General features: G+C 44.9%; 4 protein-coding genes across 8 annotated transcripts; 1 reads left to right on the top strand and 3 right to left on the bottom strand.

Moving 5' to 3' along the window:
• Positions 1–91: 91 nt before the first annotated feature.
• Positions 92–672, bottom strand: LOC6537715. Its single transcript, XM_002098224.3, has 2 exons — positions 592–672; positions 92–505 (listed from the first exon to the last, which is right to left on the bottom strand). The coding sequence occupies exons 1-2, from the start codon at positions 619–621 to the stop codon at positions 167–169; spliced, it is 369 nt and encodes a 122-aa protein (XP_002098260.2). The 5' UTR covers positions 622–672; the 3' UTR covers positions 92–166.
• A 149-nt stretch (positions 673–821) lies between these two features.
• On the bottom strand, positions 822–1,553 carry LOC6537714. Its single transcript, XM_002098223.2, has 4 exons — positions 1,494–1,553; positions 1,271–1,426; positions 1,039–1,212; positions 822–977 (listed from the first exon to the last, which is right to left on the bottom strand). The coding sequence occupies exons 1-4, from the start codon at positions 1,551–1,553 to the stop codon at positions 822–824; spliced, it is 546 nt and encodes a 181-aa protein (XP_002098259.2).
• A 505-nt stretch (positions 1,554–2,058) lies between these two features.
• LOC6537713 (RNA polymerase II degradation factor 1) lies at positions 2,059–3,715 on the bottom strand. The gene is made up of 2 exons (XM_002098222.3): positions 3,267–3,715; positions 2,059–3,195 (listed from the first exon to the last, which is right to left on the bottom strand). The coding sequence occupies exons 1-2, from the start codon at positions 3,294–3,296 to the stop codon at positions 2,185–2,187; spliced, it is 1,041 nt and encodes a 346-aa protein (XP_002098258.1). The 5' UTR covers positions 3,297–3,715; the 3' UTR covers positions 2,059–2,184.
• Positions 3,716–8,681: 4,966 nt separating this feature from the next.
• LOC6537710 lies at positions 8,682–25,401 on the top strand. Of its 5 annotated transcripts, none has more exons than XM_039375768.1 (8): positions 8,682–9,128; positions 9,446–9,670; positions 14,601–15,247; positions 17,925–18,179; positions 18,574–18,751; positions 18,988–19,094; positions 21,646–21,723; positions 21,784–25,401. In XM_039375768.1, exons 3-8 carry the CDS (start codon positions 14,876–14,878, stop codon positions 21,916–21,918), a joined length of 1,125 nt encoding a protein of 374 aa, XP_039231702.1. In that variant the 5' UTR covers positions 8,682–9,128; positions 9,446–9,670; positions 14,601–14,875; the 3' UTR covers positions 21,919–25,401. The 5 variants fall into 5 exon arrangements, with proteins under 5 accessions (XP_039231702.1, XP_039231701.1, XP_039231700.1 ...); XM_039375767.1 differs by having other exon boundaries at positions 9,431–9,670; XM_039375766.1 differs by having other exon boundaries at positions 9,418–9,670.
• The last annotated feature ends 386 nt before the right edge of the window (positions 25,402–25,787 follow it).

The raw sequence follows: 25,787 nt of genomic DNA, 5'->3' as shown, positions 1-25,787 counted from the left end.
ATTATCTTGATCATGTGTATAAACACAAAGTCAATTTTGGTTCACCGAAAATGTTTTGTTTTGATGTGTGTTTTGAGCAATCAATAATACCTTTTAAGGAATGTGATATGTACTTAAGCAGACTTTTATTCAATGACAGTTTTCCGTGAACTAACCAAACCACACTTTATTGCTGATCCAAGAGAATCCGCTTGAGTTCCTTGATCCGATCCGGCGATGGCTCAAAGAACGAGCTGTCCACCTGGACTTCCTGGTGCTTGTAAGTGCGACGCGGTTGGGGGCGATTGGCATGGTAGGTGGTCAGAGCAGCGGAGTGATCCGCCGCCTCCACGTTTCCGCAGGCCTGGAGCGGATGCCCTGGGTAGACACGTGGCTTCAAGCGATGCTTCCTGGGGGGAGTGATCAGCCGGATTTCCTGGAGCTGCTCACCCGTGGGCTGCTCATAAAGGTAACCATCATCGGCACAAGCCCACACCAAGTTCAGTGCCACTCCGAGCATCATCACCTAGCGGGGTTAAGCGTTTGACGTCATCGTTGGGAAAACGAGTTATGTGATATGCGATATTCCGATTCTCGATCTGTGATTATTACCACAAAAGTTAGCAGCGAAGTCGTCTTCATGGTTTTCCGTATACGATTCTTAGTATGTCTCGTCGCTTCGGGCTCACAAAACTGACTGACTTGAAGAAGCTGGTTTTTAGAACCTATTATGCAATTATGCTAACGCTCATGACATAAGTAAATCGGTGAGCGAGAGAGAAAAACCACAATAATTATGTAAAATCTTTATATAATTTTAGAAATTTATAAATTTTATTTGATTATGATATAGTGGCATATATGTGGATGGTGGCCCGTTCTATTGAGTTCGTGTACCATTTGCTGTTGAAACCATAATCCCCCGGTGGAAGTGGAAGGCTATTGGTGAAGTGCTCACTCAGAAACTGGGCGGGAAGTCTATCTATGAAGAGGTCGTGCTGCAAGGATGTGATTGATAATATTTAAAAGTAATCACATTAACAATTCACAATAACCCACATCATAGGGACACTTGTGGTTGGCGTTTGTGTAGTTTGTGGTAATGTCCTCGAAAAGTCGGAGCATTGGATTTGCCAAGTTCTTCTTGGATGCCATGTATTTGCAAACATCGATGTCGGCGGCTATGGTTATGGGCATGTAGGACAGAAATCTTCTCAAAATTTGAAGTTTTGCCTAAATCAAATTAAATACTTAGTGTAGAGTATTCTGAAAGTCAATTTTGCATACATACCGATGCGTTTGTAATGGGCACTTGGTGTAAACTGGCCTTGAGTGATATGTACTTATAGGTGCGATTGACGGATTTTATGAAACAGTACTTGAAGTCCAGAAAGGCCGTGTCCTTTGCATGGCATTTAATATTAGTAAACTCCAACTTGGAGGCGTTCTGGGGGTAGAAACAAAGGACTCTGCAACTTTAGACTGTTAGATCCTCTATTTTTTTGTATCCTTACTGCCATTATATTTCCAATAAATATAACTAGCGAAAACAATATTGCTGCCCTTAAGTACATTTGTGTTCTTCAACAAGTCAGCGCTGACTAACAAATGTGTTTCGGAAGTGCAAAATTCTATAATTACAAAAAAGTGATTTTATTGATGTGGAACCATTTAATTACTATCAAATATATGGAATAGTATGCGGCCATTAAATTATATATAAATGTAAGTGAAATTTTAATTGCTACCGGAAATATTTGAGCGATTTGTCGCTGTTTATATATCTATGTTGATGAATTTAAATGTTAAATTCCTGTTTGCATTTTCGCACAAAGATTTGCATCTATGCTATGTCACATCGACCCCATTTCTCGCTGTGTAATAAATTTAGCTAATTAGCATTTGATGGCTCGACCATATGCAATCCCACTATAAAATATCACCATCACCATTGACCAGCTGATTGAGCAACATGCAACAGGTTATGCGATTAACATATTGACTTAATCGAATGTGTTTTCCATATATGCCTACTTTTGGGCTTGTCAATTAATCACCCGAAATGGTTGGCATTTGTGATTTAAACTTTAAACAGTGATCGTTTTATTTACAACAAACAACGAACATGACAACTAGGAGGCATAACAACTAATAAATTCGATGTGAAATTCGATTTGAAATTCGGTGAGTGATTAGAGAGGGCACTTAGTTGTAAGGATATCTGGAGAGGACCTGCTCCTTGCGCTCGAAAGTGCGTCGATTCTTTGGTCGCAACTGACCCTGACTATTGACAGCAGCTCCAGCTGGCACATAGATCACCTGGCTCTTGTAGCAGCCCTCCACCCGAGGCTGTGTGCTGGCTCGCACCGTCTGCAGCACCCGCTGGTGGCTGTCGTCCACCTCGCCGGGATTGAGCTCCTTCTGCTGGCAGGCTCCACCGCCGGGGCAGCTGGTCACGAACCTCTGGTACTCTCTGCTGTCACCGGGCGTGCTCTGCTTGTAGTCATAGGAGTCCAAGGAGGAGCTCTGCGACTGACCCACCTGGTCACCCACTCGAGTTTGTGGTGGCGCAGAACCGGTGGCCTGCAGCAGCTGAGCCTGCACCTCATTGGGCGCCACCCCGGAGCCGTGTCCTGCATCGAGGACCTGTTGCCCGGAGCCGGTCGTCACTGGGGCATAGGGGAACGGATTGCCGAAGAACAGTTTCTGGGCAGGCTGCTGAGGTGGCAGATAGCTAGCAGGTGGCTGGGCAGCTGGCTGTTGCTGTTGGGGGAAGTAAGTGGAAGTCTGGGCTTGGGCCGATACAGGTTGCAGTGGTTGCAGGGGCTGCGATTGCTGCTGCAGGTGAGGTGGTCCATAGCTGGTCAGGGGCTGGGCAGGAGCAGCGGGAGCTGGAGGCGGCAAGGACACGGTGCCAGTCTGGTAGTTGGTGCTGACCAGCAGGGGATTCTGGTAGCTGGAGGTGTGCAATTGCTGGCGAGGAGCCTGAGGCTGGTACTGCGGCACTTGTCGCTGCTGGAAGACCTGCACCACATGCGTCTGATGATCCTCATAGATGGCCGGTGCCCGTTGGGTTTCCAAGCCGTAGGTGCGACCCAAAGTCTGCACCACGAACTTGGTGGCTTGAGGCTGCTGCGGTTGTGGATAGTAGGATTCCCCCACGAACGGAGTGGGTGGACGGTGGTAGTGATAGTCCTGACAGCTAACCAAAGCCAGCTGTGGGTTACAAATGAAATCCAACTTAGAGGTATATACTTTGGCTCAGCCAAGTTGACTGCCTAACCCACCGTGGAGATTAACAGCCATAGGGAGGGCATCTTGCTCGCTTTTCTTGTTGGACACTCGCCGCGTTGTGAACTCTTCGCCGGTTGGCAGCTAAATGAACTTCAGCAGGGCAGCTACCCGCCAAGCCAACCCGATCCGCCAGAAGATCACACATCGAAAACGGGTTTTGGCCTAAACTGAGATGGTGTGGCTGCGACTGTCAGATGGCTCTGGTTCGTTGTAACAGTTCGAACTGCGAACACACATTTCATAATTTCTTTTCCATTTATTGTCTTTGTGGCGTTTATTTCTTATTTGTTTACCATTTCCCCGCCACAACACTCGACTGATGCTTGCGGCATCATTTGACTATCACTCACGCAAATTTTGTCGTAATTAAAGTGCCAGCTCTGCTGCTCTGCCTGCTCTTCATTGTCTACCTGCATTTCTCCAAGCACTCAAAAAAAGTTAAGCCAGTTCTATAAAAACTTTAGGCAATTAAAAAAACATATGATTAAATACAAATATTTTGTCATTTTAACAAATGTTATAATATAAAACTTTGTTGTAATAGAGTTAACACAAACTTTATTGCTTTGGGGCTTTATGGTAATTTCTAATCCAAGGAAATAAACCAACATATTTTTTTTAGTGCTGAGGGCCGTGAAAATGGTTTCGGCCTTTCCGCTTTTAGCCACTTCAGTTTGGTTCGCTTTGGCCAAGTTTAATGTAATTTAATTTGCTTCGCATCATTTGTCTGCGCTTTCTGCGAAGCGAGTTATGTTTTCAGGCTCGGCGAAAAGTAAAAGTTGGATCTTGACTCGAATACGCAAGCATAAATAAATGTATGAGTTAAGATCTGACTGCCGATTTGCAAATGATTTGCAAATATTTGGCAAACTATTAAACTCGCATGAGCCCAGTTGAATCTTTTTATGGGTGCGGTGTCTTGAATTTTTTATATCTTTCAGATTGCTCGTAATATGTTTATAAGAGTTGATCACTCTAAGCACACCATTCAAATATTACTTCTCATTGTTTATTGCGAGGGAGTTACTTTATAATGGTACGTTGATTGCTTGTAATATATAATGTGGTCGTTAAAGGAGAAGAGAGAAACTGCATCTTCGATGAGCTGTGTTGTAACTATTTACAAAATAGATTCAAATTAAGCCCAATGTTTCATTGTCGTTTCGCACATAATTAGGCTAACGAGACGCACGAGTATACATAAATATGCAGCAAACCAGCTCCGATGTTGCAACCCAATCCGATTCCAATTCCAATTCCCATTTGGCCGGATTAAGCGATTGACACGCACCACAAATGCTACAGCTCTTGAGCATTAAAGGAAGACTTTGATATTCGTATTCGTGTATTTGGATTGTGCTGACGTCGTCTTTGTTTCTGCGTTTCCGTTTGACAATTGCACGCAATCGCCTGCAGCTAAATTCCTTGGCGATTGCCCTCGTCCTTCGTCCTTCGTCCTTTGCCATAGTTCCCGAACGCGGGCTAACGTCAATCAAAGACGCGCCCTGTTAAATGCACTTGACTGCCACTTGACACAGCAAATGTTGCTGGCGTTGTTCCGGCGTCAAACAAAACATCTTGGCAAGCCAACTGCCAACACTTGACATTCGCCATGAATGCAGTCGAGATCAGCGGGACCTTCGCTCCTGCAGGGGGTGCTACACTCGACAAAAAGGGGCCCCAAGTAATTGCCTAATAAGAGCATTTTTTAATTTTTTCTAATACTACCATAGCTATTATCTTTACGCTGGCTTGAGTACCATATAGTGCATTGTAACTTCTCGTTATAAAATATTAATATAGATGCAAACATTCCACTTTGAAATGAGAACGCAGTGTAAGAACGCACAAAACGCGGGCAGCTGTCGCAGATGGAAATGCAGATGCAAAGCGAGATGCGGTGGCTTATCACGCTGACACGAGAGCAGGAGGTGCTCATAATGCAAGTGGCCAATGCTGCGTATACGCAATCTGCTGCAGTTAAGTCTTAAAAGCAGGGGAGCTTCACTGGGTGGTGGGTGGTGGGTGGTAGGTGGTGGGTTGTGGGTGGTTGGGCCGGCGTAGTGGCCTCTCCAGTTGGAGTGTGGGTGCGTCTGTGAGTTGTCTGTCGCTGCAGCCTGTTTGCATTCATTGCAGTCATGCATTCAGGGTTATGAGCCCCGGCCAAGTTGCATGCAACCTCCGAGGAGATAGAGCACGTGCACTTCTTCCGCCCGTTTGTGTGCCTGTGTTTTCCAGTTTATTTTCCCCCATATAAAGCGCCACTTTAGACACCTTCCTCGGTACATGTGTGTGTTTGCTAGCCGCTTTGTTGCCGACTTTTGGGCTTTAGTTGCTAGCAGGGGATATGCTTAATTAGGCGCACCTGCAAGGGCAGCGGCAAATTAGTAGCAGCCAAGTTGAATGACCTTTGACAGGCAAGCGAACCAAAATAAAAAAAAACGTAAAAATAAAAAAATAAAGAAAGAAAGCTGGAGAGAAAAGTCAGCGGCATACAAACAATGCAACAGCGTTGGAAAACTCGCAAAAAAACGAAGAAAAATCAATTGCATAATGGCGCATGTGTTGCGCAGAACAGCAGGAGTACAAATTTGCAACTCTTTTTCCATTTGCACGTTGCAAGACAAAAATAGGAACAAAAAAAAAGTAAAAATTCAACCACCACTTCAAGCAGCGATTTTTGCCTCATTTTTTTTGCAACTTTTTTTTTTTTGTAAATGTAGCAGACACACACATTCAAAAGCGGGCGCAGACATATGTGTGTGTGTGTTTGGCAGCTTTTGTTTGCACCCGCATAGGAAGCCATTTAAGTGCGGCTTCTTGAGAAAATTGCAGCCAGAGCGGACAGAGAACGAGACAGAGCGATGAGGCCCTTCGAGGACGTCACTAACGAGCAGCCACCTGCACCACCCACACCCCAAAGCCCAAGCACCACCCCAACCACCACGAAGAGTGAAGCTACACCACCACCACCCATAATTAACAGGAGCCACAGCAACAGACACGCCAGCGAGAGCTTAGCTCCCTTGTGGGGCCTATCATTTCCTAGGGAGACAACAGAAACTGAAAGAAGCAAAAAGTATATACAGAAACCCAAAGGGTTTTCGGTTCCGTGGGTGGTAGTGATGGTGGTGGTGGCATGGTTATGGATGGATCGACTGTGGAAACCCGATGGGTGCAAAAGCCTTTGGCTTGTTGGACGACTCAAGCGCCTTAATAGGCTTAGCAGCGAGTCAACTATCAAAACAAGACCGATAAAAGTTGAGCCCCAGCTCACAGGAGGAGCTTCTGCTCCTCGGTCGGTCCATCCTGATATACGAGTATGTCTATGTATGTATGTATGTATATGCCACATGTGAGGAGCACACACACACCACAATGTGTGTGCTGGGAAAAGGAAAAACTTTGACTATATGATATGCCCTCATGCTCCAGATGACGAGGCCCGAATGCTTTGTCAACGCATGCCACATGGAATATTCATCGGTGCTGGGGCCAAGAGGACGAAGGGGGGCCATGGGGGCGTGCCACAGTTTATGGCACGTTTGTGCCGCAGCCAGCTCTCATTATGTGGCAGCCACCGCAAGTACGTGCCCCGGACAGCCCAAAAGCGGGCCATGCCTTCCGCCCGGGAATCCGTCTATGCGGAATCTCAGCCAGAACCCAGACTCCAGACTCCAGACTCCAGACCCCAGATCCATGACCATCACAACTTCTTGGGGCTTTGTTCCTTAATTTTCCTTTGATTTCCTTTTTTAAATGCACACATAAAGCCTTTTATTATTTTCAATTTTATAATCTGCATCGTGAATTACACTTTTATTTCGAAGTGCCTTAATATGCATTTAAAGTGTAGCAAAATTGGAAATGGGCTTTATTTTCTAATGTCCTTTCCAAAAAGTCATTTCCAAAATGTGCTCATCAAATAAACACGGATTTGCCCATGTTTTATATTTTTTAATGGCTTTGCGACCAATCCGATTAGTGCGCATTGCCGTCTATTGATTTGCATTATTAACACTCCAATCCGGCGTAATTCGTTGATTAAGCCACCGTGGGAGTTCACCCACCAAGGTCGGCAGGTGTGGCAGTTGTGGCGCCACCCGCTTTTCGCATTTGGCTGCATCAGCAAACAGCCGCCCGCTCCATGAGAAAGTTGAAATGTTGCTGATGACAGCAGCAATATCAGTCTGCAGTGGCAACAGCTACATCAGCAGCAACAGCAACAGCAGCAGCAGCAGCAACAGCAACTGCAGCAGCAACAGCAACTGCAGCAACTGCCGCTGCCTGGATTTGTTTGCAGTCATTCGCATGTGTCATCATCAGCGGCCGAGATGATGAAGCACAAAATATGCCCAGGCTCGCTGGCAACTAAACTGACTGACTGCCAGTCTAGCTGCAAAAAAAAAGAAAAAAGAAATTAAAAATAAAAAGTATACAAATTGCACAAGCACACAGGCAAACAGACAAATGAGGACGCCAGCGGTGACATGATAGCCTGTGAGCGTCTGCCGCCTGTCCTGTGCACTGCAGACATAGTTTTCAGTGTACCTAAAATAAAGTTAAAATATTTTTTGCACTTTTATAAATATTTATACTCCAAATTTAAGAGAGACATGCAACTTTTTGCTGAAACTTTGCCATAAATATTAATAAAGCTTATTGAAAGGAATGCAATAATGGTATGTATTGAGTGCACATTTTTTTTCCGAGTGCATCGCAGCGTTGGTCTCTGCTGGCTGCGCAGCTGCTGCTTTTCCGTTGCTGCTGCACGCGTTGCACTGCCACTGCTGGTGCTGGTGCTGCTTGTTCTCTGCTATATTTAAATACGCTGCGGGTTGCAACGTCGGCTGGCGTGGCACTTCATTTGCTTCCACAACTCATTCATGCTTTGGAGCCCAGACGGCCTGTCAGAGCCGTCTAAGCCGGGGTAAACACTCTCCGTGCCCCTTCATCCTGCCCCTCCCTTCCGCCCCTCACGCCCCAATGCTGTCTGCTGCCTGCCGCCGAGCTCATGTGCCTCACCTACTTTCCGCTCTTGGGCTGAAGCCTCAGCTCAGCTCAGCTTCGGGGTGGCTGCAGCGAGAATAAAAAGAGAATGCACGGCATGGCCTGCAAATGAAAAAAAAAAAAAACGAAAGAGTTAAATAAAAAGCCGGGCAGAAAAAAGTAAACCTCCCTCCTGGGTATCGCTTACAACGGGGCACTTGCAACCAGCCAGACCCCCGATTACCCCCATCCGCAATCCTACCGTTAGCGTTAACGCCAGCGTTAATGTTCACGGCGCGGCCTTCCTCGAGGAGTTCAGTTCAGTTTTATGCTCTGCCCGATTCTCGATTCTCTGGGAATGGCAGAGGCAGCATAGCCAACAGAGGCGACTGAGGCAACTGAGGCAACAGAGGCAACTGAGGCAGTGGCAAGAACCCAGGCCCAGGAGGCCGTGTTTCTGCTGATGGTGCCACAGTACGCTCGCGTGCTTTGCATACTTTGGTTGCGTTTTTTACTCCGCTCCCGGTTGCACGGTGCACGGTTGCAGTTTGCCCATTCGTTTTTGGCCGTCTCATCCGCGGTACGACTTGCAATCAGCCGGGCAGCAAACTGCCGCTTGTCGCGTAATTTGCCCGCCATTTTGCACCATTCCGCGTTTCCGGTTGGCGACCCCACTTCCGGTCACCGTTTTTGCGCGCGTTTTTGCCAGCCATTGTTCTGGCCCCAAAAAAAAAAGTTAGAAGAAAAAAGCACAGGCTACGGCCGGGCATTTCAAATCCGATGTCGTAAATCAAACGAACGGCAATTGTGCGTGTGTGATCGGCAGGCTCTACACTGAGAGAAAGCTCAATAAAACACCCGGTTTGGTATGTTTTTACATCCATAAAAATTAATATAGATAATGCCAAATAAGAAACAAGTTTTATTTCCTAAATTTTGTTTGTTGTTAGTTACTACGTGCTAAGAAGTTTAAAAGGCATACTTAGATTACGTAGTATATACTGCAGTACATTTTTAAAAGAAAGCTTTAAAATTATTCATTTAAACATTGATTGAGATTTGATAGATGAATGAATCTAATGCAACGAAAGAGGTTTTAATAGCCAACACAACTCGATACCTCCAATTAATTCGAATTTTATGCCTAATATCCAGAGAATTAGATTAGTTTCCCTCCGTGTAGAACTTGCCCGGTGGTCGAGTCCCCAACAAGTGGGCGGCATTGGGATTATGTCCTTGCGGTTCACGGAGCAGTTGGCCAATCCCCGGCAAATGAAGTGCGGCAGCATTTGATTATATAGCGACTTCCGAACCGCTTAACTTGGCCGTGAGTGTGCGCGAGTGTTTGCATGTCTTGAGAGCCCCGAACAGGACACACCGGACTCACCTCTTGATTACGGCTCACAATGTAAGTAAATTGCGGAATTACGGGTCTCGATTCGTTGATTACTCAATCAGCAGTCAATGGGTTTAACTGCCGGATTTCCGCAGCGTTGTGGGGAAGCAAGTCTGGGGCTCTTACTAATCCACGGCTTCATATCAGATTGATAACTATTATTCGCTTAATAGCTTAACCAGGTTATTAGTTTGAAATAACAAACGCCTATTAAGAAACTCTTTAGTCTTAGTTGTATTAGAGAATGTTATTTGTTTATTACTAAAATCTAAAGAAATCCTTTAACCGAGCAAAGAACTCTAGTTTAATGAAATAGTTATTTGTTTATTACTAAAATCTAAAGAAATCCTTTACCGAGCAAAGAACTCTAGTTTCCCTTCGCTTCATTGAAATTTGCTGTAATCTGAGACATTTTTTCTACTTACAACATTGCAAGTAGCACAGTTTATGGATGCATTTCGTAAACTTTTCAAGCATCTAGCATCATTCCCAGTCGAGTTCACTATTTGAAAGGATTTTAGTTTTGTGCTCATTTTTCAAGCATCGAGAAACTAGAAGTTGAATGAAGCTGCAGCTTCAGCTGCCTGGAGGCTGTCTTCTTTCTTTCAGCCTGGCTAAAACCATTCCTTTTTGGGCCATTCCCACCACAATGAAACCGCAGCGAAGCCGAAAAGATTAAATATGAAAAATATGAGAATGCAGCTCCAGTCGGGCATTCATGCATCTACCGTCTATTCACACTCATTCAACGCGGGATGAGCTGGTCTTAAATTTGCATAACAAGCGAGCGACAAAAGTCGTCCCCCGAATCGTAATTATGTGCAAACAAACGGGGCAAATGAAATTTCAATTAAAAAACGAGTGCCTGAGCTACGGACCAAACCAAAAAAAAAGAAAAAAAAAGTGAAATCGAAGCCGACCTTTTCTGTCCTTTCCCCCCTATTTTTTTTAAGGCTTCCCGGCCACCGCAATACGCACTGTTGGCTGGGAAAGGGAGCCGCCAGTCGCGTTGAAATGAGTTGAGTTGAGTTGCGTTGCGACTCGAAGTGAATGCCGAGGGCCAAGTGCAGCGCCAGGTGCACTGACATTGGCACACGAACTGCAGCCTCTTCCCCTTTCCCCCTCTCATATTTTCAGCACTCCGTAACCCCCTCCCCCGTGGGTGAACCCCCCCTCGAGTGACTGACTGGCAGTGCAATTTTGTTGCCAACCTTGAGGACGTCGCTCTGCCGGCTGCTGAACGCCTGCTATTCCGGATTCAAGGCTGCAGGGGGCAGGGGCGTCCGAGCAGGGGGATCCACTCATATCCCCGTTCATATTCGCTGTTTTCCCACTGAATTCATCCGTGGGCTGATTTCCCCTTCGCAATGGGTTCTCCAGCTTCTCCAGCTTCTTCTTCTATATCCATGCAACCAAGGTACAAATTTAGATGATGGAAAACCATCAAAAATGCGAAAATTTGTAAAAAATTTTTGTTTTTTTAAATTATATAAATAGTGATTGGGATAGTTAGCTATGTTTATTGGCAGTTCAAAATGGTCTTAAGCTTAGCACTGCCACCTTTTTTGGCAAAGCTATGTCGAAAACCCCGATTAAAATATTACATTTTTGGCCGACAATTTTTTTTTGAATTTTTTTCATAAAAAATAATCACTATTTTTTCGATAGCAAAGAAAGTAGTTGTCCAAATGTGGAATGTCATACCTCGTTGAATTCGTAACAAAATTCACTATTTTCCTGTTCTCAAAAAAGGAAATGCAATTTTTTGGCCATTTTTCGCAAATTTTGATGATCGAAAATGCAAAAATTTTTCAAATGTTTTTTTTACAAAAATCGAAAAAGTAGGGATAGACATAATTAGTTATGTTTATTAGCAGCACAAAACAGTCTTTATTTTAGCAGTGCGGCCATTTTTGGCCAAGCTATGGCGAAAACACCGATTGAAAATATCACTTTTTGGGCAAGCAATTTTTTTGAATTATTTAAAATTTTTTTTAAAGAAGTGTGTAAAGTGTAGTGTAAAGAAAGCAGGATTTATTTAAATCTCTATTCACTGATACCTTAAATTCATTAACACACAAGTGAGCTCAACACTCGAACTGCAGAGCAAGCATACTTTCTTGCTCCGGATTTTAGTTGTTTTTATTTTCCGCATATTTTTGTTGTATTTTTTCGAGCCAACAATGTCAACATGGCAGTCAGCCAGAGGAGCTGCAGCTCGCTTTTTCACTTCCTGCCGCCGCCGTGGAAATAATCAGTGTGCGCCTTTTTGTGTGCATTGTTGCTGTGGGGTGTTAAGGGTTGGAATGGGTTAAGCGGGTGGCGGGTGGCGGGTGGCAGGTTGCAGCGCTCAGTTGCCATTGCAGTTAATTGAAAATACTAAATTTCCACTGTCTAGACGGCAAATTATATGACAATTGTTAGAGCGCGCATGTTTGGCTTTCATATTAAAATTAATTACTCTGGCTGAAATTTTGCATAAAAATTTGTGTGAAAGCCCATAAACAATGGGGCCATTGTCGACCGCGTTTGTGTTTATCTGAGTATGTGAATGCTGCTTCTGTTTCTGTTTCTGTTTCTGTTTCTGTTTAATTTCACCTCTTCAGCACTTCAGCACTTTATCACAGTGAGCTGTGAATGGCACAGGAGTTGGACTTAATCCCCTTGGAAAGTTTCATAATTAGAAAGCCAAGGCGATAATCAATGGTTGGTAATCGGGGGAAAGCGCGATGCATTTGCAAATTTTCACACGCTTCAGGGCTTACAAATTTCTCATAATTATACCAGAGGATATATCCACTTGAGGGCGGTGAAGTTGTAGTCCAGGAAATTGCAAATTACAAACGGAAAACGTGGGCTGGCCGAACACCTTTGATCAGAAATTCGGCTTACTGCACACAAACAATTATTTGGCACTTAATAAACAATGAAATTGAAAATTTAAGATGCTTATCGTAGTCAGTTTGCGGCATATGCAAATTTAGTCCAGCTTTCATGTAATTACACTCGACCCGTAGCATCTTAAACGAATATATATGACATTTTCCATGTGATGTATATGGCATATGCTATATGGTAGGGAAGTATATGGAGTGCCACTGACATTCATTAACCGAGAATTGCAACCTTTTTGGGTTTTGGGTGTTGGGGTTTTGGGCTGGAACGGTGTTTGTTCGGCTAGCTCGAAAATAAACTTTGGCAAGCTGTTTGCAACGGCTGCGTATGCAAAACATCTTCAAAATTGACTTTACCGATTTTGCCTTTTGCATTTTATTATGTGTTTATTATGCTAACAATGTGCCGAAAGTTTTCCGGCTGTCTGAGATGTGGGTGGGCATGTGGTTAAATATTTGCAGCTGCATCTGCAGCAGCAGCTCAAAAGCGTTTGCAAGAGGGGAGAGGAAATAGTTCAGATAGGTCGTTTTATAACTGAATTATGGATTTGCAATTTTATCTAGAAACCTGTTATCGCATTATCAAAGCATTTTAGCAAAGTGCCAGCTATTAAATAAAATCCAACAGTATATATGTTTTTACTTCACTAAAGTTTGTACACGCTTTGTTTGAATGCCTTGAGTCCTGACTCTTAAGTTTTTCTTTGAACCCCTTCCCATGGTGTATTCCCTTATCAATTCAGATCTTAAATCATTTCAATATTAAAATAGCCTCTGAATTGCCTGTGCTATCGGATTCCTACTGCTCAAGTTCCACACGGACCCTTCCAGCAATTTGGTGCCTTTCATCTGCTAAAAGCCTCATCACTTTCATCCCTCTCGGATGGTCGGCCGGAGGTCACTCATCCGCCCCATTGTCCGGCATTTTGGCATTTTGTCTAGCATGTGTTTATCAATATGAAAGGTATGCGAGGCCAAGTCAAGCTGAGTCAATTAGTTGGCTCTCACTTCGGATCGAAGTTCTTGTGCACAAATCCACGGACTGGCTGAGATTTGGGAGCTGGGAAAATGGAAGAAGAACCGACCACTTCAATCTAGCACACTCAATGACAGCTGCAGTTCCCTGTGTGGCCAAACTGTAGCCACATTATTTTCATTATGCCATTGTCTGCCTCCTTGAACCACACTTTTTGGGGTAGATGGTGGCTGGCCACCTGACGAGGAGGAAACGGCTGGACAATATTTCTGCTGCCAGCAGACATTTGCATTTCATTTTTCGACAAGCAAAAATATTTTTACAGCCAAGTATACACACATAAACACACAAATACACACACACACCCGGAGACAACAAACAAGGATCGGGGTCGTTGTCGGTGTCGTTGTCGTGGAATGGGCATTGCACAAATAGTTAGACGACTTCCTTTTGTCTTTTGTCTGTGACCCGAGGGCGCTGCCATCCCCTCGTAGGGAGTTGCCTCCCCCGTCTGCCTGCAGTGGTCCATCTGTCATTTTAAGTGGCTTATTCATATGCAAGTGGCTTCCGGGGCTAAGCATATTCAAGTGTTTTAGTGGCTCGTGTACATGACCGAGCATTATCATTAAGTGCTTATAGGCAGGACTCGGCAGAACGGCAGAACGGCAGAGGTCCTTGCCCATTCCCTTGATTGCGAGTGAACAATGACTGCTATTAACGCAAATTGATATGCCAAAGCCCCTGCCCCTGCCCCCAGCCATCTAGATCCAGCTCCAGATCCGGGCAGTTCCCCCCATGACCTACACCTGTCAGGCGAGTTAAATGGCCACCGGAAGTTGCCGAAACCATATTACGCATACGCACTGTTGAGCCCGGCAAATGAAAACCATAACATTCGTTACAACCTCAAAGCCAAACTCAATTTAATTTAATGTTTGTGTTTTTATGATTCTAGTTAGAGATGGGTATGAAGAGATGGGTATGTCTTCATTTATATGAAAATCCTTAAAGAATGCATGTTTTTAAGTATGCACTGAAAATCACTTTCATAACTTCTTTCTACACTACACAGAGTACACTGCGCAACTTGCTCCTGTTGCCGCTGCTATGAAGGCAACCTCCAGCAGCAGCTGCAGCAGTGCCGCCAGCAGCTGCAACCAACCGGAGCCGCTGGCAACTGGCGGTGGATCCAGTGGAGTCAGTGGTGCCAGTGGTGTCAGTGGTGCCAGCACCTCGACGAAGACGCATCGCCTGAACAAGGTCTCCTTCGCACCACTGGACCTTCCGTTTCCCAGCGGAGCCACGTGATACGCGAATGCGAATGCCAGCACCAGCTCCAGCTCCAGCATGCCGCACCACAACATCGTCTGCGAGTGGCTGCGCACCATTGGACTGGCCCACTACGGCGACAGCTTCCTGGAGAACGGCTACGATGAGCTGGAGATCTGCAAGCAGATTGGCGAGATCGATCTGGATGCCATTGGCGTTGATAATCCCTCGCATCGCGGCAAACTGCTGAAGAGTGTGCGCATGCTGCGGGAGAAGGGCGCCGCCATTGTCTATGTCCTGATCAACGATCCCAAGGCACTGAGCAGCAGCAACGAGATCCTGGCCACCGACTGTGATACGCCGGTGACCATGAAGGAGCTGGAGGCGGTCATGAAGCGCCACCTCGAGGCGGATGGCATACGACTTACCGCCCATCCGTACTCCACGCCGGTAAGTTCATCCTCTCTGTATGTATACAGATAAATATTTTAAAGATATATATGTTATTTTAATTTGTTTGCATTGTTGCTTTAGTTCTAATACCCTGTTGTTCTTATGTGCTTTATTAAATTAAACATTAAGCCTGCCTCGGCAAACTATCAACTACCAACTAACTGTGGCGAGCAGCCAGCCAGCGATTGCTCTTATCTACGGTCGTTTTGTTTAGGGTCCTGGCAATTTGCATCCTGCCCTCCCCCAGGGGGCGTGGCAGGGGGGGTTTCAGTGGGCACAGGATGCAACGTGCAACGTGTGACAGTCGTTCGGGGAGCCAGCGTTGTGTGCGCTCTAATGTGAAATTAACACGATTTTAATTTAGTTAAACCGAGTGGCCAACCAACGAAGGCCCGCTGGGTCACCTCAACATACAGTGTGTCCACTTCAGGCCATCGGCCTCCTGCTGTTTAGTTTTGTTTCGTTTTGTTTATTATATAACGTGCAGTCGCCGGTTGGGGAAATGATTTTGCATTGCGTTAATTTTGTTTATTTTGGCGCGTATTTTTCGGTTGCTGCTGGCTTACAGATAAAGCTCAGCATTGTGGTTGCGTTGTAGTGAAATGAAATGAGTGGGGCGACAGGAGCTACAATTAAATGATTGCTGCAAAATTGCCAGGCCAGCAAATTGCAACTGGAAATGGTGGCACAAGTTGTGTGAAGGTTGTTACAATGCATGTACTGTTGAGAAATATAACATGAACTTGGAATTTGCTATAATACTTGTATACTACTACTTTGTATAATACTAAACACGTGACTCAGTGTGTTCTTTGTGTGTACTATATAAATCAGAATTTGCTAGAATTTTCCAGATAGCTGGCACACTGTGCACGGGTAAAAGAAGTGCACATTGAAAGGCATTTGGCAGCCCCGTTTGCTGTGATGACTTCTGGTGCCTTTGTCCACGTTTTGTTGGCTGAAAACATGTCACTAGTTCAGGGCCGCCGCCTGCATTCCGCCAAAGAAATGCAATCCCATGCAGTGCAATACCATGCAATGCAATGCAATGCAAATAGATGCAAAGCCATCTCCATTTAAAGTTCAGGTCTATGCACATACCCATCACCAACCTTTTGGGTGGGCGGGGTGTATTCTGTACTGGGCGTGGTGGGCGTGGCAGACGTGCCTATTGAGCACGCATGGAGTGTTGACAGTTTGCCAGACACTCTTCAGATTCCGATGCAGCTGCTTAATATGCAGGCCACGCGATCCGCAGGCTTCCGCTCCAGCTCCTGATGCTCCTGATGCTCCTGGTGCTCCTGATGCTCCGGATGCCAAATTTGTAGCTCTACTGAAAAAAATAGAATAACATTTTGTTTGAATTTTTCCTGCACACCAGGCACTTGTATGTTTAAGGCGAAATGGAAAGAACCAATCACAAAGTATTTAGTCTTGGTTTATATTTTCACTGTCCTTTAAGAAATATTATTATTTATTTCTGTGTACTGGCACTTTTATTTCTGTTCCTGTTCCCTTCAAAGAGTGCTGGCTATGTGTGAAAACTTAGTCATAGGCTGCATCAGGTTTTCTGCTTTGCATTTTAATTAGCAGCAGTTGAGGTCCTTTTTTTTGTTGTTGTTGGTGCCAAGTTGATGGCTCAGTACTTGGCATAGTTTGTGCGCCAAGATGTGGTTAAATATTTACGATTGTTGTCTTTGTGGCGGCGCAAATAGAAATGCAACTTTAAGCCCGAAATGGAATTATACCGAATGGCAGCGAAGAAAGGTGTCTGCAGGATAAATGCGGGCGAAAAGGGGATTTGCAAGGAGGGACAGGACTTGTTGGCTTCTGGCCCCCGCGACGCCCCCTTCGTCTGGGCCATGTTGACGCGCGGGCTCCAACTTCAACTAATTGCACTTTGCGCTGATGAGACAGACAGCCCCCTGGGTGTGTGAGTGTGTGTGGGTGTGTATGTACTATAGCTGCAGTGGCAGTAGTAATAGTAGTAGTAGTATCTGTGTATCTAACTGACTGACAGCTGCAGACAAGTTGCATTTCAGCACAAATGTTTGCATGTGCATTACATGAATGCGACGCTAAATGAATTTGCCAGGCCGCGGGGCTTGGGGGTTCAGTGGATTTAGTTGTGCCCCAGGATGCTCGAGGATGCAGGTGTAGACATCGACGTAGACATAGACACACAGAAGATGCAGATACGGATGCGGATGTGGATGCAGATGGGGATGCAGATGTGGATGCAGCTGCAGATGGAGCAGCATAAAGGAGCACGATGCTGCCGCTTCAGTGACCGCTTTGAATGTCAAACAGGACACATTTAAGTGGCAGCCTCACGCTAATTACCGGAAGATATTAACACTTGTGCGCCCGCCCTGCCCCGCCTCTCTGAGATCTGCCTGCTCCTTGAGGAGTTGCTTTTGACCCTGGCCTTAGTGGATTGCGGTTAAGACTTCACGGGATCTGGGCATCTCCCTGCTGAAGTTGCAACTTTCCCGTGCAGCGCAGAAAATTGTGAGCTTTAATATAATTGATTTAGAAATATATATATATGTATTTATAATGACGGATATACCGATACTGAGTGGTTTATTATATGTTTCTATACGTAATTCTGTAACTTCTTGATTATCCATATTTATTTGTGATGAAATTCATTTGTTTTCTCGCCATGCAGGAGGGCAAACGAGGCTACCTGGAGGGCCTGGCCGCCCACTACAGCAAACAGATCAACATGCCCTACGACGACGTGCTGGACGCCATCGAGCAGGTGCGCCTGTCCAAGTGGAAGGAGCGCCACGTGCGCATCTCCACGGGGCACACGCTCTCCCGCCGGATGGCCGGGCCCAGCTGCAGCGGAACGGGCCTGGTCAGCTCCTCGGTGATGCCCACCAGCCACAGCCAGCCGCTCTATGTGCCCGGCAAGTACTTGGTAAGTACTCGGTGGTGGTAAGCAGATGCTCCGACTTCGAACTCCGTGACTTTTACGGCCGCAGAGGCTTTTACGACCTCCAGCTAATCAGACTCTAATTCATTTCCGTTTCGTTCCGTTTCGTTTATTATGCATGCTCATGTGTGCTCTTCTTTTATGTGTGCGTGCACTGAGAGAAATTCACTGTCACAGCAGCTTAGGGCTTCCTTGGGTAGTGATATGAATATGTATAATTTATTTTGTGATTAAAGTTTATTATCGTTTAAATCCTTCTTCATAAGAAGCAATGACATCGCTTTCAGCCTATTGAATATTTATGACTAAGTTCTTTAAGAATCCATAAACTTAATTTTTATCGATCTACATGTATTATATATTTTCCGTGCATGTGCAGCCCTCCAGCTGCCTATCGAATCGCGAGGAGAACGAGATCTACAGCTACACGCAGAATGATTTGGCCAATCGCATGGCCCGGAACGCCATCGACTCCAAGTCGGCACTGAATCTGAACGGGATGCAGCACAGTTATCCGGGAGCACGGACCAATTTCTTTTACGACTTTTCGGCAACAGGTGAGGAGTGCCTAAAATCGGTGGACGGGGGGCGCCGGAAGCTGTGGTTAGAGACAGTTTGGCGGCTGTTTGGTTTTTATGGCTTTTAATTCAATTAAATTGGTTTGCGCTTAAACTTTGACTGTCTGGTTAATCAAATGAATGTCTGTTTGATTCTCGGTTTGATTGTTCGCCTGACTGCCTCGCATTTGGACTTGGATTTGGATTTGGATCCGTGCCTGGATTGGATTGGTTAGAGGGCCGGAACAAGCACAAGCAGCGGAGAACGGTCTTCCACAGGTTTTTGCAGGGCCTCCGGCAAAGTGGAGATGAGCTGAACGCCACGGAGGGAATGCAGTTGAAGGTGAGTTTGGAGGTCGCAAATTGGGTGCCACTTACACAGAAGGTAGACCTTTTTTTTTATCGAAACCATTTCGTGTGTGATTTTGTCATTTCCGGTTAAGAAACCATTTTTATTGCCTACTTTTCGGCTTACTTCCTTGTTTGCTTGTTTTCTTTGCTGGCAATGGTAAAACTTTAGTTGTCATATAAAAAAGGGGGTAAAAAGGATTTGGGTAAATCAACCAAATAAATATAGGAATGTTCTCAATCGTCCCTATCGAATTGCTTTTACTTTTTTAATTTCCTCTGCTTTAAATCTCGAATAGTCTTAATTGTCTAGTGCGGCAAACAAGAATTAGAGTATTTATTTAATACTTCTGCTTAGGTTTCCATTCGACACTTATGTTCAACGCCATATAGACAGTGACATTTTCATTAGTCGAGCACTTGACACCTCCTAAGTTGCTTGAGAATTATGAAAATGGAACGAGTTTTCCCATTTCGGTCGCAGTTTAATTCCCGGCTCCTTCTTTTAGGATGGCGAGAATGTCCCTAACCCCCGTTCGCTATCTCTCTGCAAAGCCATGAAAAGTTCCATAATTTGGAGCCAACTTCAAAGCATTTCCTTGCCGCATTCAAAACAAAAACTTTTCCCGATCCCCCTCCTCCCTTCCCCTTCCCCGCCAAACGCGACCATCCGCTGCTCTGTTTAATGTCGAATTTTTGCCATGAACAAGTTTGGTGGACGATGAGCAGGGGGAGGGGGAGTGGGGGGCGGAGCACTGGGACTACTTATAAAATTAAATTAAAATATAAAAACCGCGTAAACCTACAAATAACAACGATGGCCGCGGCAACAACAACAACAACAATAGCAGCAATAACTAGGAAAGTTCGCGTTCTGGGAAAATGGGCGGGGCGGAAAAGCCTGGGGGCGGTGGAAAACTTTATCAAGGCTAAGCCGATAAAAGGCAATTACCGTTAATTGCGTTGACTTGCGCTGGGCGAGTGGTCGAGACCAGACAATGACAACACAGAGCAGAGGCAAAAAGAGCACGGCGCGCTGTGGGGTCAGGGGTCAGGGGTCACGGGGAGCGGGCAGTACGGGCAGTGCGGCAAGGACATGTGCCGGATGCAAATGGCAGACTCCGAGATATGAACTGCCGATGAGGGCGGGGGTCCTGCAAGTGCAAGTGCCAGATACCAGATACAGATGGAAATCCACGACAGGATGCGCAATGCACTCGCAGAAATTCCAGTGTATACTTCTAATACTTCCCATATCCCTATATATTTATATCTTAATAATCGCTGCAATGTTAGCTAAGCAAGTATGGTTTATTTTTCGAATCTTAAGATTATTGTTTCTTAAGCTTATTAATTATTGTAACATAAACTATGAGTGATAACTTAAGTGATTTTTCTGAGTGCATCGAGTGCTGAAATCGCAGAGGACAAAGCTGGGGACGAGAGCGCCAATCGCATTGTCGGGGGCGTTGTCAAGGACCTGAGGACGAGGCACGTTCCTGGAACTCCACGTTACCTGGTCATTTGCACCTTGGCGCATTTCGGCTTTGCTGCGGTTGTTATGCCGGATGTGAAAGATGTGGGTGGGGATCAGGACCCTCTACACACGACTGTCCTTTTTCCATTCGCATTTGTTTTTATTATTTCAGGCGTGCCAAAGTGTTTTGTTTTGTGTGTCCTGTCGCCGTGCACTTTTCCATTTCCATTTCCATCGAGCTTCCAGCTTTCATTTCTTTTTTTTTATTTGGCTACCTTCTTTTTTTTCTGTGTGTCCTTTTATTTGGGCTGGGTGTCCTTCGCAGTCCGACGGGAGTTTATAACTTTTCGTGTTTTACGGTTGTTGTCCGGTTTTTCTTTTGTGTGTGCTCCTTCGCTCCTTCGCCGGCTGTTCATTTAATATTTAAGCACAATTTGCCGCTGCCGAGGACCACGACTGCAGATTGTCCACTCCGCTTGCTCCCGAGTTTTGCGGTCAATTTTGAAAATGACTTGGGCTAAGCACTGGCGACAATTGTGCTCCGTGTTCGGGACAACTTCTTTTGTTTGTGTGTGTGTGTCCTCTGGCACTCATTACCTTTCTTTGGCCCCAGCTCGTGATTCTGTTGCCATTGCTGTGCTTTTTCCTCCGGTCAAAGGTCACCCGGAGCGTGTGTTCCGAGCTCCTCAACGGCACTCATTATGCGGTCTGTTGCGGAAATGCTGCTCCGGGGACAGGAGCAACCAGCGTTGCCCTTTCATTACACTTTCTCGGCTGCCCGGCGCTTTTCATTTGGCATTACCCATTTCCATTTGAAGTTTTTGGCTGCGGTTGTTTTGAGGTGTCGATTTGTTCGGTCCGACTCGGGTTAATGAAGTAATCATGGGCGGGCACGAAATAGCCGGAATAACATACCAAAGTGACGGCAAAATACAATTTATTCAACCTTTTATAAAGCAAGTGCATGAAACTAAAGTAACAGGTGACCAAATGGTTGCTCCATAAGAAAATAAATTCTTTAATATTAAAATAATGTTTTTACTATGATTTAAAGTGTATCCCTTTGCAGACCAACGAACGCCTGAGAAACTGCAGCACGATGAAGCGTCCAGAGCCGCATCAGGACTTTGAAAAGACCATACAGAGAGTAAATATGAGAGCTTTGAACTCTGTAATGTATCCTAATTAACCGCTTATAATGTTCCAGCTAAAGACACAGAAGGCGGCCCAGAAGAAGCCAGCCAGTGCTCCCATGGAAATGGCCATACATGACCGGAACAAGGAGGTGGCCCACACCCATGTGAACGAGATGCCGCTCAATAATTATACGAAGCATCCCTAGGATTCGGCCCTAAGCAGCGCTGCTGCTTAGTACCAATATGCAGGATAACAGAAAACACACATACTCACTTATAGAAATTGTTGAATCAATCATTATTCTCAATCAGGTGATACACAATGTTAAGAAAGGCAGGATCATAATCATAATCACAAAGGATGAGGCTAAATAGTAAAGGAAATAGAGCAGGCCAACGAAGCAATATTAATGCATTTATAACTAACAAATAGGAGGACAAATAGCTATAGGAATCATATCTGCAAGTGTTGAGTTTAACTTACCTATAGGACTAATTGAGATACGCAACCTGATCACCACACCCATACCACCCATACACCCAACTGTATAGTCCAACCTGACCATTAATGAACACTAAGCCTAGTCTAAGCAGCACTTCACCTCCCCATTGATCCAACAGTACATTCTGCACAGAGAGAAAATCGAACTCAAAGTATAAACCGAAAAATCAACTGTTATCTGAATCCTTTGCAATTCCGACACTTGTTGAAACAATTAAACACCCTTCACATTTTAATAGCACCGATTCTTGCTGTTCACTCAAAAGCCATTTTCAAACTCAAATCGAATCTATGACCAATTTTGGTGATTACTTTTCTCTGTGTGCATGCTGCCACCCAACCAGAATCAATCTCGAAATGCTCTTGCCCCAAAGTCTATCGGCAATTATTTGAACAGCCCGAGAAAGCCGCCGCAGCAGCAGTCTGCGAATGCATCGACAACTGGCCGGGGGAATGTTGACAAAACGCAAAAATCCAACAAGCTTAACGCTAAATCAACACGCACACTCGCACACTTGCACACTCGCACACTTGCATACTTGCATACTGGCTAGCACGCACACACACACACACCCACGGCAGTCACACACGCAAAAACACAGATGCAGGCTGGCAAACTTGTTCTAACCGCAGACGTTGCACAGACACACGGACAGACGAACGGACGGATGCGGATGCGGATTCGGATTCGGATTCGGCTCTGGCATTTCCGTTTCAACTTGGCACTGCATCGATTTTGGTCTTTGGTTTTTCGAGCTGCAGCTGCAGGCGGAACGGAACGGAACGAAAGAACGAAACGGAATCGACCTGAAGCCGAAATGGTCGCTCTGCTATTTGCCTTTTTTGCATTTTAATTGCATGTTGCGCCCGAAAGTATGCAACTTGTCCTGCAGGCCTGTAGGTGTGCGATTGTCTCTCTTTCTTGCCGTGTGTGCGTGTCGCCAGTGATGGGAAGTCCTTGAAGCAGCACTAGTTTAGTATTTTTCCTTGTCCCCAGGCTCAATGCACAGTGTACTTGGCAGCACAAAGATTTTTAGTAAATTTATAAGGTTTTTTTTTCAAGATATATTGCTTTAGGGAAAACTTAGCATTTCGCTTTGTAAACTTAAAGCATTTCTGTTTCTATTTCTTTGAGGTGCGCAAGAATAACTCATCTCTATTCGGTGACAGAGAATGCGATTTGCATTTTTGAGCCTGGCAAAGGCATTTGAAATTCGTTTTTAATTTTGTTTGCTCTCTGGCCGAAAGGCATCAAAATGGTCGATGGCCATTTGCTCGCGGTTGTCTTTGTCATACCACCAACCCCCTCCCCCCGAAAATCCAATTCCCTGCCATCAGCCACACTACTAGCAAAAAGCCAGGGAGACAGCCGGGAAAGTTCTGGCCATTTCGGTGCTGCAGCTGCGTTTATTATTAAATGTCTGCGGCGCCGCGTTGAGCTGCCAGAAAATTGAAACATTTAGCGGCTACGTGAGTGCGTTTGCCAAGGGATCATCTGCGGCCATTGCGAGGCCCGTTTCCGGTTCCGCTTGTCGCGAAACTGCAATTAGCTTAAGCACTTGTCCCGCCGCAAGGCCCAAGCCCCATGCCCCAAATTTCTATGACTGCCATGGCGGCAGCCATTTAATATTTAATTTGTATTCGTTGTCCCTCTAGCGTGTGTGTGTTAACGTGCAATTAACCCTGCCAGGCTTCGATGATAATTTTATTTAAATGAAATTAAATTAAATGCAGCACATCAGAGACTCTATGAGTCAACCAGCCAACCAGCCAACCAGCAACCAGCAATAGTGAAAATAGTATAGACAAACAAACAAACAAACAAACAAAATGCAAACAGTGAAAAAAGGTGAAATTAAATATAGGCAAAGTGAAAACAAAGCAACAAACTCTGAGCGGGCAGTCAAGTGTAAAATTGTGCGCCAGTTTAATATACATATACGATAATTGTTGCACTACCAATACATAGGCATATACAGCATAACATACATACATACATACATACATACCTACATACATATATAGAGCACCCATACAACAGCACGGTCAGTTAAATGGCCAAAAACAATGAGAGCAATCGGCAGAAATAGACCAGAGACAGCAATTAAAGCGTAAACTGTAAAATACAAAGTCAAATGCAGCCTGCAGCATGCAGCATGCTCGCTTTAATTTGAACAAAAATAAATAATACATAATAAAAATTGATTGGCGAATGCGAGTGCCATAGAAATGGCCAATGGCCATAACATTCACTGCCAATCAAGCGAGAGGCATTTCGATATTGATCCCAGCCTCTGCTAGGTGTTCACGACAATTAATTTATGCGTAAGCTCAATCATAATTTAAATTAGTACTGCCACAGCTGGCCGGCCGTAAATCAGTGACCAGCCTTATTGACCCACTTGGGGGAGCGGCGGGATCCGGGTTTTCCCGCTGCCAGCTTTAACATGGCCAAGTGGCCAAGTCGAGCGCAACAAATCACAATAAACAACCAAGAGAAAGAGACGGAGACAGAGACAGAGAAAGAGACAGAGCTGAAGGATAACGATCTGAGTTGGAATCGCTGGATTCTGGCTCGGCAATCAGGCTAACAGATATATATTTATTAATTTATTATGAATATTGATGACCTACGGTCTGCATACAAATATACATCAGCAAATATACATACATACCTACCATTTAGCCACATACGAATATATTTACAATAAACGCTGATGGTGGTCAGCCATCGACAAATTTCAATTTACATACGTAAGTGTTTAAGCAAAAGGCCAAAGCATTTCAAATGCAAATGGAACAGAAACCGAAACAAAAACAAAAACAAAAACAATAACAAAAAATCCGGCAAATTGATTGCCCAAATAAATAAATAAATAATATTTATGAAAATAGAGCACGCGCGAAAGCGTGTCAGAATTACCCATTTAAACATAGTAAATATATTTACACACATTTGTATAGTTATATGTATACACCCCGCCCCTCGAATATTAAATGTTTAAAACAAATATTTAGCGAGCATATGTCCCAAATGTTTTGCACTTGTAATCAAAACAAAGAAATTGGCAAATAGTCGCAAAAAGTATAGCGAAATTTGCATACGTTATACGTTCACGGAAAAATCGAATATTTTTCAACTTCAGTTCACATAGAAATAAAGAGTTTTTCCCGAAATGTACAGTAAGTGCGAGTTTCACTGGGTAATTTTGAACACCTGGCTGCCAAGGCATCGATTATCATTTTGGTGTGCTGATTTAGAAAAATAAGTCAGGATCATCAGGATCTTCCCCTATCTTGAGCACTGTTGGGAGGGCGAAATCCAGGTGTTCTTTTCCATCAATGTCGCTGTCCCTTCACGTGCTCCACCGGATCTCCGAGTTGCCTCTGGCGGATGATTGATGATTGCTCCGACGCTTCCTGCAAGCTGAGATTGCTCTAAGCCCTCTCCTGCTCCTGGCGGGGAAATCACAGGATGCGAAGTGAGTCGGCGAGGTTACAAATAGTGGCTGAATATATCAAATGCGAGTTGTAAGGACAGCGACTTTAAAGAGTGCTCATTGGCGTCTGATT

This window comes from Drosophila yakuba, chromosome 3R, assembly GCF_016746365.2.
Source record: "Drosophila yakuba strain Tai18E2 chromosome 3R, Prin_Dyak_Tai18E2_2.1, whole genome shotgun sequence".
NCBI classification, from domain to species: domain Eukaryota; kingdom Metazoa; phylum Arthropoda; class Insecta; order Diptera; family Drosophilidae; genus Drosophila; species Drosophila yakuba.
Note: the sequence above shows the minus strand (reverse complement) of the source record. Positions and strands in the feature narration are given on the sequence as shown.